This window comes from Rhincodon typus, chromosome 8 (genome assembly GCF_021869965.1).
Source record: "Rhincodon typus isolate 14 chromosome 8, sRhiTyp1.1, whole genome shotgun sequence".
Lineage (NCBI taxonomy): Eukaryota > Metazoa > Chordata > Chondrichthyes > Orectolobiformes > Rhincodontidae > Rhincodon > Rhincodon typus.
The window spans coordinates 62,589,556-62,606,329 of NC_063339.1; the positions used below are offsets into that span (position 1 = coordinate 62,589,556).

The 16,774-nt window shown below is 38.5% G+C and overlaps 1 protein-coding gene across 1 annotated transcript in view; it reads right to left on the reverse strand.

Annotated features, from left to right (window-relative positions):
* The window catches only part of LOC109911862 (formin-like), a 368,530-nt gene that overhangs the window by 346,416 nt on the left and 5,340 nt on the right, over window positions 1-16,774 (reverse strand). The window contains exon 2 of the mRNA XM_048600301.1: window positions 3,131-5,202. Coding sequence (XP_048456258.1) covers window positions 3,131-5,078 — 1,948 coding nt within the window. The 5' untranslated portion in view covers window positions 5,079-5,202. The remainder of the gene's footprint in view (window positions 1-3,130; window positions 5,203-16,774) is intronic.

Below are 16,774 nucleotides of genomic sequence, written 5' to 3' on the forward strand. Positions count from 1 at the left end.
CATATATGGTTTGTGAAAATAAAAGGAAAAAGAAAAGAAAATTCAATGGGCCATGTTGTACTGCATCAAATGCAATATCAAAATATTGAAAGTTTAACATTGCATTTTTAAAAAGTTAGATACACTGCATTTGTCAGGTAACAAGCAGGAAGATTTGAACAAGATTTTTCATTCATCACTATTAGATCTTCATATCCTCTCACCAGAAGGTGCTTCAAAATAACCAGTCAGTTAATGCTGGTAATTCAATTCTTCAAGGAAATGATCATGAATTCAACTCTTTAAAAAAAGTGGCCAATATATTTTGTTTCAAGATGGGCTTAAGGTTGATCCACAGCTTTTCTGCCAGATCTGATCATAGATCACATTCAGCTTCTAGAAAGCTATTTTCAAACACAAATCACTTCCTCTGATAGTCATATCGTCTTGTCCTCATCTTTATACTCATTGCCTTGAATTCTTGCTTTGTTTGTTATTCGTTCTCTATATTCCTCCCTGCTTTTGTTTTCTTAATCTTGGTCTCTTTAGATTCCAGATAGAAGATAGGAGCAGGAGGAGACCATTCAGCCCTACGAGCATGATGCACCATTCTTCACAATCAAGGCTGATCATCCAACACAATAACCTAATCCTGCTTTCTCCCCATAACCTTAGATCCCATTAGCCTCAAGTGCTATATCTAGTCACCTCTTGAATACATTCAATGTTTTGGTAATGAATGCCACAGGCTCACCACTCTTTGGGTGAAGAAATGTCTCCTCATTTCCATCCTAAATCGTCCTAACCCGAATCCTCATACTGTGAGCCCTCGTGCTGGACACACCCACCATCGGGAACATCCTCCCTGCATCTACCCTGTCCAGTCCTGTTAGAATTTTATAAATCTCTATTAAATCCCACCCCCCACCCCTTCATTTGTCTGAACTCTAGCGAAAACAATCCCAACCTAGACAATCTCTCCTCATACATCAGATCCACCATCCCTGGAATCAGCCTGGTAAACCTTCACTCCCTCAAGAGCAAGATCATCCTTCCTCAGAAAAGGAGACCAACACTGCACACAATAATCTAAATCTCACCAAGGCCCTGTACAACAAACAACACATCCCTGCTCCTGTACTCAAAACCTCTCACAATGAAGGCCAACATATACCATTTGCCTTCTTTACCACCTGCATGCTTACCTTCAGGTCCCACTGCACATTCCCCTCTCCCAATTTACAGGCATTCAGGTAGTAATCTGCCTTCTTGTTTTTGCTTCTGAAGTGAATAAACTCACACTTACAGTGTTCCTAGTACTCCAAACAGAGACCAATATTCAAATTTCCTTTTAAAAAGTTAAGACAGGGTTGCAAGACACTTACTGTGACAAAAATTAAAAGCAACATTGACTAAAAGCAATTTCAATAATTGTATTTTTAATTTTTAAACACCCAAGCAACTAGACTAGCAGTCAACAGAATTCAGAACAGGTCACGGGACTCCATCCATTTATCAGCTTAATTCTTTGGCCATTGGAAATCTACTCAATATTCTTCAGTCTTATTATTTTCTATTATGTCTAATGTAAGTTTTGCTCTCAAAACAACATATTTCCAGAATCTTGTGTCTTCCTGAAAAGTTAAATCACAAGTCAAAATATATGTATAATTCCTACACCAAAGGATTGAGAATATAGCAGAACCTCAGAATGGGTAAATCATCAGCAGGAAATACATGGTACAACCCTACAAAGTCAATAATTAGACTCTGATTAAACTAGTTCCAAAATCTTCAAACAGGAACATGTTAATAAACGAATCAGCATGAGGTACTAAACTGCTACTTCTTTATCCCAATTTGCCTCACATGGATGTCTACTGAATCACATGTTGCTGAACTACATAACTGTACTCTTTCAAGGCACTTCATGCTGTGAAGACATACCAATTATATTTGTATCTTCGGGTTGGATTTGGTAAGCACAGTTAAGCAGTCAAAAAATGCTGCCTCACAAAGGCTACAAATGAACAAGTATTTGGTACAATGCAAACGTTATTTCAGCTAAATTATTGACACTTGTAAAATGATGTTGTACCAGACAGTATCTCAATATAAATGCAAGTCAAATCACAGACATTTTCAAATTTCTTTCATCCATAATAATAAAAGGGAGCTTTGTTTTGCTATATGAAGCTTTCCCATTGCAAAAATATGAGATGCAAGAACTGATCACAAGACATTCATCTCACTGAATCATGTGCATTCACTGATACCAACACTTCCAAGGGATGCTGCAGACTGTTGAACACAGCAAATTGTTAGGGTAATGCAACAGACAACAAGAACCTAAAAGTAAGAACTTTGGACCCTCCGCAGTAACAGCTGACCTCTTGTTCTGACCAGACATCCAGAGGTGTCATCTATTTGAACTAATACCCCAGTTTTGATGCATCTTGGAACGGTCTCTTGGTGGGACTCAACGCGGAGGAAGACAAAGCACCATAACTGCGGGCATCACAAACAGCCAGATCCCAAAGGATGTAGCTCTGCTTACGATTGAGTGTGTGTATGTTGTATTCGTGCACGAGAGAGAGAGACAGAGAAAAAGATTTAGGAAAACAAAAATAGAGAACTAATTCCAGAAATTTCCAGTCACCTCTCCATCATGAAGGTCACAATGGACTCTAGTTCCTAACAAGAACCTGGAGGGTGGTTTATCCAAGTATTCAGAGTATTACCCATAAGACACTGGAACTAAGAAAATTCAGCTGGGGAAGTGCTTTTTATGGCATCATCTAATTGCCACATTATAAAAGCCTGTGGTGGTCAACTCAGGACCCAACAGAAACTGAGCATGAGCACCCCATGCAAGAGAAATTAACTGGGGAAGTCTGCATTGGTTGCACTTAAACTGTTTATGTATTACGAATGTTACATTTCACTTGATCCACAGAAACAGTAATGCAATCTATAGATTGGCAGTGATGATTACAAAATGGCATAGAATTTTAACAATGCATCTTCTTTATTTCCTCTGCCAGGCTTCCAGTTTATGTTTTCTTAATTACATAATTGGACAAAAAGTAAATGCATATAATACAGTCAAAATGAAGCAATTATATGAATTTTCAAAAATGTTTTGACAAACCTTGTAGTGCCAGATAGTGAGCTAATGCATCTTGTTCCACACAGTGTTGTTGCTGAAACTTTCCATTTGTGTTGCTGAGATTTTGCTGCAAAATACTTCCTTCTAAGTTTTGTCCCACTTCTTTTTCTTTTGACGCAGTACATTTGTAAATGGATGCATAGGGCTTTGAGTAGTCCTCTTGTGTGGTTTTCTGTTCTGTTTCTAATACAGGTAGTGGGAGAATCCTGTGATGGAGTTGAGGACTAGGTAATCCTGAAGTCAAAGGGGATGCAACAGGTGAAACATGATGCTGAGTATTATTAGCAGGGCATGGACTGTTAAAAATATTACTAACAGCTGTCAGTAAAGGTAGAGAAGCAGTTTTGTTGTCTTCCTTCAAAGTGTCATCCAAGGAAATTTCATCAGCAGACTGAAGTGGATTTGGGAACAGTTTTTCTTTCAATTCTCCATACCTTAATTTTCTATTGTCAGAAGTCCAATTAGTTCTATTTGCGTGTGGCTTGCCTTTTTCCATTCTGTGCCATTCACCTGCTTCATAAAACTGGTCATTCTCAACAGTATTGATCAGATGCTTGTTGACATACCCAGTAAATGCCTCTGAATCTGAGACCATTGGTATTTCTCTCCCTTCACATTTAAATACTTTTCTACCACTGTCTGACTCTCGGCCACACATCACAGTCATCTTGCATTCCACATCTGTCACAGGTACTGTGACAACGTGACAAACAGCCGGACTTTCACTCTGCATTTCAGTAACCACTGTGAAGATATTTTGTTCCTTGCCACAACTTTGCACTGATTGATCTGCAAAAAGTCCATAACTTGGACTTTGTTCTTGTCTTGAAGTAGTTGGAACAACGTTTTGCACAACCATTCCTGCATCATGTATTTTGGCAACCACTGTGGCTACTGTTTCCTCATGAGTTGGTTCAACTTCAAAGTGATGCTGGTAATCTGAAGGTAAATTTGTTGATAGCGTAGTGGCACAGATTTTGTCTGTTAACTTCTCAACCATCTGCTTTCTTTGCAAGTCACTATCATGCTGGTCTTGCAGGAGCTTTATGGTACCTTGTAAATCATCCAATAAACTGTTACTACTGGTCACTAAATCTTCAGTAATAAATTCATCATTGAGCTCTGACTTAAAGTTGCAATCAGTATTTAACCCAGCTATTCCGGTGTTTTTCTGAAAATTTGAGTTCCCTCTCAGTACCTCTGACGTGGCCCTTTTCATTCCCGGCAGCAAGTCAATACTGTCCATGGCTGGCTGGAGTTTTTTGCTTTTGCTATAATTAACTGAATTAGGAGAATTGCTTACAGAGCTATTTGTGCACATCTCATCTCTCAGCAGTGATATTTCTTCCGCACATACAATAGAAGGATCTGATTCCACAATTTTTTTACTTTTTACAGCTTTACACGAAGGCTCCTCAGTGCTCTCTCTTCTTCTGCCAAGCTTTTTCAGTTTTTTGATCTTGCCATCGCTTTTTTTTCGTTCAGAAGACCACGAATGCTGTAGAGCGAATGCACCACAATCTTGTTCCCATTCATTCTGCTTATTTTCTGTCTCCAGAACATCCTCAAATTTTCCATCCTGATTTCCCATATTTGAAGTTTGGCTGCAAGCTGGCCTTAACACATCAGAAAATAATGATTGTTTTTCAACTGTACGTAAGGAGCCTGCACACAGTTCTTTCACAGCGTTAGCTGTGGAAGTTTGCTTCTGAATGTAGGCTGTGTTGTCAGAGCACAAGCCTTTCTGTTTCCCGATCTCTGGCTCCTCCTTCACTTGTTTGTACTTTGGAAGACATTTCATACAGCCATCTAGCAAAGTACTGCACTTGCACGGGCTCCACTTGGCTTCTCCCCCAGGGCAATAGAAGCTGATAAAGCAGTGTTCTTTGATAGGTTTATGCAATTGTTGGGTAGTGTGAGTGTCTTCCATTATGTACAAGGCTATTTACTCATTTAATTTAAGTGATCAGTGTTTCAAAGGTCTCACTAATACAAACTGTATCATAGTTAGACTCCATTGAAAACTTGATTTCCATTCTTGTTGCATCAGGATCCTATAAAAGAATTTAATAACATTTTTACTATAGTAATCACTATTATCATTCAATGCTAGAAAAAGGTTTCAGGTTTGAAATATTATATTTATATTTTTGTGTGCATTTTCTATTTGATATTTCATATTTGCGTGTGATACTATTAGAAATGCAAACCAGATGCAGTTCACCAAGAATCATAATATCAATATGAAATGGCCACATCTATAAAAGAAATAAAACAGCAACAATAAACACAACCTTTCTTCAGCTAAAACTATTGGCACCATTCTTTGTTGAAAGATCAAAAATTTAAAAATTGTGGAGAGTGGCAATACGTTGTAAATAGTAGACATAAACATTTACAGAGCAGAAGGAGGCCATTTGGCCTATCATGTCTGGGCCAGTCAACAAAGATCTGACTACACAAACTGCATTTTCCAGGTTTGGCACATGTCCCTGAAGACTATTCCAACTCAAGTGAGTATTGAAATACCAATTAAATGTTGAAAGTTTCTGACTCAACTACCCTTTCAAACAATGTGTGAACACAGTACGTTCAACACTCCCACCACCCACTGAGGCTTTCCACATCTGAACTTACATCTATACCACAGGCTACTGACCCCTCTACTAATGCTTCTTATCTACCCTATCTAAAGTACCCATAATCTTCTAATTTTTTCTTGGATAAAAAAGTCATTGATGATAGTTCTGGAAAACATTCACTTTCCCACTTTGATATTCGATTGTCAGTAATTTACATGGGGAACAATGTCTCAGTGTGTTCCAAATACTTTCAATTGCAAGGAAGTGTCTCATTTTCCATTTTACACTAATCCTTTATGATTGTGAGCTGACAAATTGTAGCTTTTTTTTCCCGTATTTCTATATTGGTGTATTTTTACACATATTGCTTCAGACTGATAGATTAGAAGATCAAGGGATGGGTTGCTCTTGGATGTCTTGTCACATTTAGGATCTTAAATGAAAACACAGATAACATACAAAATCACCTTGGTCAGTATCAGCTTTATTGTGTTCGGGAAGACCAACAGTACAAATCTCATCACACCTTTACTATTAACTGGTAATATTTAGAAGTCCAGGCAGAGAAGACAACATGACTTTACATGCACATAAGGCCTGTTTAAACTCCCTTAACGGGAAAGTAACAATGCAAGTGGACAGCCCATCTAGGAGCAAAGATAGGGATGACTAAGCCAATTTAAAAGACAGAGTCTCATGAACAGGTCATTTCTCAAATTCATGAACACAACACTAGGGAGGTCAGTGAGAAGCATCAGCCAGGACATTAAAATCGGGTAAACAAGCTGGTCCCAAAGCACCGAGAGGAATGGACCTCAACAAGCGGGAAATTCACTTCATCTAGCTCAGCTTTCATGCTTATATCGTTGTGCTTGTTTAGGTTTAAAATGCTAGTCTTAGACCCCCTATTTTCCCTTTCAAAAAAATTCAATCATATTGTGATCACTGACACCTAGATGTATCTTTTCTCCGAGGTTATTAATTAATCCTGTGAGTCTAATATAACCTGCTCTATGACTGATTTCCAGAATGTGATTCTCTAAGAATGCTTTGGAGAAATTATCCAAAGACTCATCAAGTTTCCTATTACCAATCTTATTTTCCAGTTTACATGTAGATTAAGATCACCCATAATCGTCACTTTCCCTTTGTCACAAGAATGCCATCTAGAACAGGAAGGAAGTTAAGATTTACAGGAATAGAAAACATTTCCACCAGTCCTATCATCACTAAGGAACATTTCAATCCATTGTCTCTCAAAGCAGAAGTGTCAGTGCCGGTGACAGAAATGGAGATAGTTGAGCAATAATCCCCTTCAAGTAACGCAACTAAGCATTTGATAATATATAGTTCATCAGAGAGACAGCTGCAGAGGGCAAACAAAGATATTCAGCCTAATGAACAAGTTGAATAATTCAGACGTATAGGCAGATTAAGAGTAAAGAATTGCTTCAACAAAATGGAGATGACCTTCGTAAACAAAGCTATAGAATTTAGATTAACATTCAGAGATTTATGACGTAGTTAAAACTAAGAAATTGCCCGGTTCAGAAGTACAAAATTCTGCAAGGAAGGAAGAATTTGTTGCAACAGCATAGCCATTTTCCTTGATTTACATTCATGAGATTATAGGTCTCCCAGATGATGTTATGGGGTCAGCTCCATGAGTTAGCAAGGAAAGCATTTACCTGTAAAGGAAATTCAAGAGACTAATATTATAGTTAAGGTTAAGATTCAGGTGATTATCAGGGATCTGTTCTTCCTAGAAAGAATGAGCATGCACACACTGCCTGTTTCAACTTAACAAAATAGGTGATGGCCATTCACTGGTTCATTTTTCAGGGCAATGCCCTCATCAATCAAAATCAAACTGCCTGGTTTAAAATTTCAAATTGTTAACAATCAATCAATCAATCAGGTTTAATGGATGTAGTTGACATGGTAACACCTGTACCAGACTCCATTTGCCAACCAATCAGCAGCATAAATGTTGGCTTTCACCTTGAATTGTGAAATACCATGATGGGTGTAAGTCGAAAAGCAGTGACAAAATATGGCTTTTTTTTCCCCAAAAATACATAATTGTAGAAGTTGTTATATTATTCTAACTATAAGGAAAATAACTTTAGCAACATTTTGTATAAGGTAAATGATTCTGAAAGAATTAATGTTGAAGTTGCATTAGTTTTATGAAATGTGATGATATAACACCAGCTTTCGGTAGAGAATTGGACAAGTTTTACATACGTTATCAATGGAGACAGATGTATGTTCTCTGGCTCCTGATAGTTATAAACATGTCTAACTATTTAATGTTATTTGTACTTTTATAAATCACACCATGTTTTGCAGGGAAGTGCTTCTTGTAAGACTCTTGAGCAGTTTATTCTCTACCAATGATGATTAGACTGGCCCCTAGACCCAGATAGAAAGGAGGATTGGAGGAAATAAACTCCTCCAACCCCAAGCCACCAGTGGTTGGTACCCAAAGCTCATATTACAATATCTAAGCACATGCCTAACATATATATGCATCCAGAAAGCCATGCAAATTACAGAGTATTTAGCAAAGAGGTTAACACAGCGAGCTCAGCTCAGGGATTAGGTAAAGAATGTGAAACAAAGAAATTCAACTGAGAGTTTGGCAGATGAACGAGACATAAAGGAAGTATAATGACTAAATGCAAAGAGGGTGCCATACAGATACACCATTCATCAGTTATCAAAATATAATGGGCTTTTACAGCCCAATGTAAGCAAGAGATCATTTGGTGACTGTTTGGAGACTGTAAAGCTTCATGTACTTAAGGAAATATAGTCTTGTGAATTGCTTTTTGGTGTAAAATATATATGCTAAAGTGAAGATTACTTGCTGAAGGAGATGTATCATATTTGTGAAAGTCACTGGTTAACCGCCGAATACATTGAACAGAAAGTTGTAAAATTTTTGGTCTCATTTAAGCCAACTAGATGGGAAAATATTACAATATTTTATACTAGTAATGAACTCAAAGGTATCAATAAAAGAATTGTTGAGAGCAGTATATAGCAGAATGAAATAAGATCAGAACCATAGCTCCAGGTAGCATAACCATCCACAGCAGTCAAGATAGGGAAGGAACTGTAGTAGGAACTAGAGTGTCAAATAGAGTGATTTTTATGGAAAGATAAACATTATTTAGTTGTTAACTCTCGGCTAAAGTGAATGACAAAGTAGAGAGAATTGATTGTAACATTAGAAGGACTGGTACAAAATTCAACCATTGTATTTTAATGAATTCAGTCATACAAGATAGAGGTGAAACAACATAAAGGTTTTAAGACAGATGTTATGCTTGTTCCACACGGATAGTAATGGAAATTGAGAAATTCTGGATGCCTTTTGGGTGTTTGCACACACCTGTGCTTGTCATTGACTTTAAAGAGCAATCGATCAATGACCATCAGTAAACAAATGCAGCTTATTTTGTTTCCTGGGCAATAAGTACAACAGAGTTGGTAAACACGCTGCATTGTGCTGTTTTACCTAGGTATTGAGTGGATTACTCTCTTGCCCATTAAATGGGCCGTGCATCTAACCACTCAACTTTTCGTGTAATCAGTTCTCTTTACCTGATGAACTTACAACATTGCAATGCTGCATGAGCAATTTTAAAATGTAGAAAAAAAAGCTCCAGGTGAAGCGCAATGCATTTAAAAGAAGTGTTGGGAAAATTGTTTTTTTTATTTCTCACTGTTTTATGTCCTTCCCCAGTCAGGGCTTCTCTTTTTGGTAGAATCACAGTTCAATTTGTGATCAGTGGCAGGGAATTTCAGTGGAATTCTCCCTGTTTAAATTGGCGGAACAAATATATAACAAGTAGAAAACTCAAAGTTTGTGTCTCTATGTGAGGAGAAATTGCATAAGGCCAGAAGCTGCATTTATGTGCAAGGACCACCTGAACATGGGAAAATCGTAATTATATAGGCAAGGAAAATGTGATTCCCATAAACCAGGGATGAGGGGTTATGGTTGTCAGGCTACAGAGGCGAGGCCTGTTACTTTTGCTACAACTAAGAAAGATAGAGTAACAAGATCTTCAAGATAGAGATCAAGATCTTCAATATTATGACAATGTAAAAGAAGTGAATTAAAAACACATCACCGTAGATGCTGAGAATTAGAACTGAAACAGAAAATGCTGGAAAATTCAGCGAGGCCTGGCAGCATTTGGACAGCAAAACAGTTAATTGCCAGGAGATTTCAGATGGCAGGTAACACATCCCCGTTGATTGTGGTAGCTCCACAGCCATTTAACACTTGAATTTGCTGAAGATGGAACTTGCATCTCATACTCAAGATCTCCCTCGGATAGGGGTTGGGTCTGGGTGGGATGCTCTTCAGAGGGTCGATATGGACTCAATGGGCTGAATGGCCTGCTTCCATGTTGTAGGGATTCTATGATTCTATGAAGTAAATTGTGTTGTGGATAAAGGGAACAGATGGGTATATTGTACTTAAATTTCTAGGAGGCATTTAATAGGGTTCCACATTTTTGCAGAAAATAGAAGTAAAACAGAGGGTAGTAAAAGGTAAAGTTGCCATAGTCATGCTCTCTCGTTAGAGAGGGACAACTGGTGGGGTTTAACCTGAGGGTCACCAGACCTCAGCCAAAGGGAGATTTTCAGACAATACAACCTTCATGGTAACCTCAACTGCTGCGGGAATTGATCCAAACTGTTGGTATCACTCTGCATCATAAATTGGCCAACCAGCCAACTCAGCTAACTGACCAAAGTAGTACATTAGCATGAACAGAGGATTAGCCGGCCCACCAAAAGTAGAGAGTAAGCATAAATGGATCTTTATGGTGTGGTAAGATGTAACAAGTGGTGTACCAAAGGGATTGGAGATGGACCTTCAATGATTTAGGATATTTTTAGACATGAGGTCAATGAAGGAATGGTTGCTAACTTTGCTAATGATGCACACTTGGGTAGGAAAGTAAGTTGTGAGTTGAATACAAGAAGGCATTTAAAAGCTTTTGATAGATTATATGAGTCAGAAAAAAAATATGGCAAATGGAGTATAATGTGCGAAAATTTAAAATTTGCCCTTTTTTGCATGAAAAATAAAAAATGTACAGTATTTAAATGATGAGGGATCGGAGAGCTGAGGTGCAGAGAGATCTGGGTGTCCTATTATCTGAACCTCAAAAGATTAGCAAGCAGGTACAGCAAGTCATTAGAAAAATGAATACAATGTTATCCTTTATGATGAGGAAAATCAAATACAAAAACAGGGAAGGTTATACTTCAGCTATACAAGGATCTGGTAAGACCACACAGAGTTCTGTGCACAGATCACCTTCTTTAAGAAAGGTTGCAAATGTAGTTCAGAGTTGCTTTACCAGACTGACACCTGGAATATGAGAGTTGTCTTATGAGAAAAGGTTGAATCAGTTAGGCTTGTAATTGCTAGAGAGTAAGACTTTGAAGACATTGAGGTAATTTGATTGAGAAATACAAAATCCTGAAGGATCTTGACAGGGTGGATATGGATAGGGTGTTTCCTCTTATGGGAGAATCTAGACTGAGGAGTCACTGCTTAATATCAGGGTCACCCATTTAAAAGAGAGATTGGGCAAAATTATTTTGCTGAGAGGGCTGTGAGCCTTCAGAAGTCTTCCTGAAAAGGCACTGGAAACAGAGTCCTTGAATATGCTCCATGTAGAGGTAGATAGATTCTTGTTAAACAAGGGGATGAAGATTATCCGGAGTAAGCAGAAATGTGGATTCAAAGCTATAATCAGATCAGCCATGCTGATGTTATCGAATGGCAGAGCATGCTTAAGAAGCGGAATAGTCTACTCCAGCTCGTAAATTGTATATTCGTTTTGTATATGAAACTCTTTCAAGCCTTCATCTTTGGTCTTTGCATTCCTTTATCTGGTTTTGTGTTAAATCTTCTTTGATAAAACTTTTGGAATATTTCACTACATTAGAAGGGTGTTAAATAAATGCAAGCACAAATTGCAACTGGAAAAATGGCCTGTTACCAGTGTTTACAGGTCTAAATATTGCTTACACTGTACTGCTTCATGTGTGGAAAGTAGATGTACAAAAGGTCAACATTGTGGGTAATGCACAAGTGCTCATTCTGTACAGAAATCCATAGGTATTCAGAACCATCCATTGACAACTATTTCAGGCCCCTGAAATAAGTATTTGGGCCTCTATTTTCTTCTGCAAAAATCCCATTACAAATTGCAGCCTTCTTAACAAAACTTAATGCTATCAATTCCTTCAATTGTTGGGCTGCCAAACCAATGGATCTTAAAGAGACTGCTGCAGGTTGCCATCAGTTTATAGCTTTGTTTGAACCTTCCTTTTCAATCTTACCTTAGTGTGGCTCCCCATTCTTGAGTGATTATCAACCTTTTGAGGGGCCATCATCCCTTCCAGTTACTTTCCTGCGCCTCTGTGCTCCCAAGTTCTCCGAATGACCTCTGCTGCTATTCAAGTCAACCAACTATGCTGTCCTTCAGACTGCATAGCTGCTTTGCAATTGTTATAAACAGGAACAAAGAAAATTACAGCACAGAAACAGGCCCTTAGGCCCTTCAAGCCTGCACTGACATGCTGCCCGTCACAACTAAAACCCCCTACCCTTCCGGGGTCCGTATCCCTCTATTCCCATCCTATTCATGGAATTGTCAAGACGCCCTTTAAAAGTCACTATCGAATCTGCATCCACTACCTCCACCAGCAGCAAGTTCCAGGCATCCACCACCCGCTGTGTAAAGAAAAACTTGCCTCGTACATCACACTTTAAACCTTGCACCTCGCACCTTAAACCCAAGGCCCCTGGTAACTGACTCTTCCACCCTGGAAAAAAGCTTCTGACTGTCCACACTGCCCTTCATAATCTTGTAGACCTCTATCGGGTCACCACTCAACCTCTGTCGTTCCAGTGAGAACAACCCAAGTTTCTCCAATCTCTCCTCATAGTTAATGCCCTCCATACCAGGCAACATCCAGGTAAATCTTTTCTGTACTCTCTCCAAAGCCACCACATCCTTCCTTCTGGGAGTGGCGACCAGAATTGAACACAATATTCCAAATGCAGCCTAACTAAGGTTCTATAAAGCTGCAACATTACATAGAACATAGAACAGTACAGGCCTTTCGGCCCACGATGTTGTGCCGAACTTTTACCCTAAACTTAAGGTCTATCTAACCTCAACCCCTACCTTACACTATCATCCTGCCAATTTTTAAACTCAATGCCCCAGCCGGTGAAGGCAAGCACGCCATATGCCTTGTTGACAACCTTCTCCACCTGCGTTGCCACTTTCAGTGACCTGTGTACATGTACACCCAGATCCCTCTGCCTATCAGTACTCTTAAGGGTTCTGCCATTTACTGTATATTTTCCATCAGGATTAGACCTTCCAAAATGCATTACCTCACATTTTTCCAGATTAAACTCCATCTGCCATCTCACTGCCCACGTCACCAACCAATCTATATTCTGCTGTATCCTTTGACAGTCCTCATCGCTATCCACAATTCCACCAACCTTTGTGTCATCGACAAACTTATTAATCAGACCAGTTACATTTTCCTCCAGATCATTTACATATATTACAAATAGCAAAGGTCCCAACACTGATCCATGAGGAACGCCACTAGTCACAGTCCTCCATTCAGAAACACACCGTTCCACTGCTACCCTCTGTCTTCGATGACCGATCAAGTTTTTTTATCCATCTTGCAAGCTCACCTCTGACCCTGTGTGACTTTAGCTTCTGTATCAGCCTGCCATGAGGGAGCTTATCAGAGGCCTTGCTGAAGTCCATGTAGGCAACATCCATTGCCCTACCCTCATCGATCATCTTCATCACCTCCTCAAAAATCTCAACCACATTAGTGACACATGACCTCCCTTTCACAAAACCATGTTGCCTCTCGCTAATACGCCCACTTATTTCCAAGTGGGAGTAAATCCTGTCTCGAAGAATCCTCTTCAGTAATTTCCCTACCACTGACGCAACGTTCACTGACCTATAATTAGCTGGATTATCCTTGCCACCCTTCTTAAACAAAGGAACAACATTGGCTATTCTCCAATCCTCTGTGACCTCCCCTGTAGCCAGTGAGGATATGAAGATTTTCCTCAAGGCCCTAGCAATTTCTTCCCTTGCCTCTCTCAGTATTCTGGGGTATATCCCATTAGGCCCTGGGGACTTGTCTACATTAATATTTTTCAAGGCTCCCAGTACCTCCTCCCTTTTGATCTCAACAGGAGTCAAACCATCTACATACCCTTCCCCAGACTCATCGTCCACCAAGTCCTTGTCTATGGTGAATACTGACGCAAAGTACTCATTTAAAACCGTGCCCATTTCCTCTGGTTCCACACATAAATTCACTTCCCTGTCCTTGATTGGGCCAACTCTCTTCCTGGCTACCCTCTTGCTCTTTATATATATATGACCACCTATAGCTATAGTAAATAAAACAGCCAACAAAAGTTGCCACAGTATTGTCAACAGTCCCATTAGGTGTGTACAACATGCACTGGCTAATACACCTCCCAATTTGAAACAATGCAATTTCTAGGATACAATATTATGCTTGTTTACTTTGTGCTAATACTTGTTAAAAAGTATAAGTTAATGGAATCACTACATACATCCAAGAGATTGCAGGATTGTTTGTCAAATAAATGAACTTTGTAGGAAATACTGTCAAAATAAATACACATTTTTAGTGCACAGATGAATTTTCTCTAATTTAAGCAATGGTTATATATTTGGCCTCCAAGTATCAGATGTTCAAAAAGAAAACAGTGTCCCTCACATGAACATTGCTCATCCTGATGAGCATAACATTTACCCTTTAGTTTCATGTATTTCTTCTCAGGAGCAATATAATAGCATAACATACTTAGAAATTTCATGGAGAATAATAACTTCTAAATCTGAACACAAGGGCGCAGCAATCATATAGTGCAAGATCAAGAATCCATCTGGTTCCAGTGAAGAAATCCGGACAACAGAGACTCTTTCTTTTCAATGTTTATTAACATGCTGTTCCCATCTAGAACAGTGATTAATTAAAATGAATAAATTGTCACAAACTGTCTGTACTATTAAACATATTCTTGTATAAGTGCAATTTCTTCTGCAGAATTCTTTCACACAAATTGATATGGGATTTAACAAATGGGATTTAGCTCTTTGTTTTCACAGATTATTTATTGTATGGTTTCTGGAAGATCAATTAACTCAAATAAAATCAGTAAGCACAAAAATATATTCATCACGGCATACAGAATCATATAATGCTTATATAAATTAAAGTTCATAGCAAAAGCAGTATTTGTGGTAATGTGTCATAACCCAACAGAAAATAAAGATAATATTATTAAAATACAATAAATTAGAATAGTTTTCACTATAGATGAGATTTACATCCATTATCTTGCTTTTAAAAATTATACTTCATTTCTATATGTATATAACCACAAGCTACTTTCAGACCTCACTGGGAAATACAGTACTTTAGACACTGTCAAATTATAATCCTGAAAGCATCTGAATGACAGAACATTGGGAACCTCCACATTTATACATAATTCCAGCACAAATCTGATTCTTTGAATTTTTTTAAAGGAGTCACACGTTTTATTTAAATTTGGTCTGGGAATGCTCAAGTGAATTGGTTATATTTGCATTTTCTTCATCCTGGAGCTATCAGGCAGTGAAAATCCACCCCCAGTCTTCCTATAAACAACAATGTCCAGCAATGGTGAGTTGGAAAGTTGAGTTCAAGCCCCAGCCCAAAGACATAATCCAGATTAATGCCACATAAAGCAAGTATTTCATTACAACACGGGCCAGCTTTTGGAGGAGATGTTAAACCAATGTCCATCTGTTAGAACACTCTGGAGGAACTACTTCAGATTATACCAGACACTATCTGGTGAAGCTATAAATCAAGGCCTGGTACATCTGCACCTACTTTGCATCACAATATTTTGCATTATGTGTAAGAAAAAGTGTCACCTTTACCTCAAAACCTGCAGGCAGTCCTCGATTTTGCTTTCGCCTCAGCCAGTCTATAAAGAACCCAAACTCATATTGTGGCATCAAACTATATGCTAAATTATCCCCAACTAAATCTTTTTTGTACTTCACAGTCTAGAGTGACACATGAGGTGATCTGGCACCCTTTCATCTCTGTTCTTGAATTTACCTTTTCTGTTTCAGAGTGATTAAGAAATTATCAATATTCTCAGTTGATGATTGCCTCAGACCTTCAATTCAGTTCACCAGAAACTTATATCCATGGATACAATGATTTGACTTTAAATACATGTGCTAAATTTTTCAATATTTTACTTGGATTTTTGCTGTTGTTTCACTCCACTTGCAGCTATTGAACAAAAATAATGGTTCTGAGACTGGCCGTCCTGTTATAGGAAAGATATTATTAAATTAGAAAGTGTGCAGAAAAGATTAACAAGGATGTTAATGGGACTGGAGAGTTAGACTTAAAAGGAGAGGTTGGATAGGCTGGGACCTTTTTCATTGGAGCACAGGAGCCTAAGGGGTGACCTTGTAGCAGTTTATAAAAACATGAGGAGCATAAATAAGGTGAATAGTAAAGGTCTTCTCCTTAAGGTAGGGGAGTTCAAGACTAGAGGGCATAATTTTAAGGTTTGAGGAGGAAGATTTAAAAGGGACCTGAGGGGTAATGTTTCACACAGAGGCTGGTTTGTATGTGGAATGAATTGCCCAAAGAAGTTGTAGATGCAGGACAGTTACAACATTTAAAAGGCATTGGACCAGTACATGAAGAGGAAAGGTTTAGAGGGATATGGATCATATGCAGGCAAAAGGACTAATTTAGTTTGGGGAAACCTGGCTGGTATGGACAAGCTGGACTGAAAGATGTGTTTTCGTGCTGTATGAATCTCTATGACCTATGATCTGTTCATTCATTTCATTTTGAAGACCTTCTTGTGCAGAAATTAGCTGATGAGTTTCTTAATTAA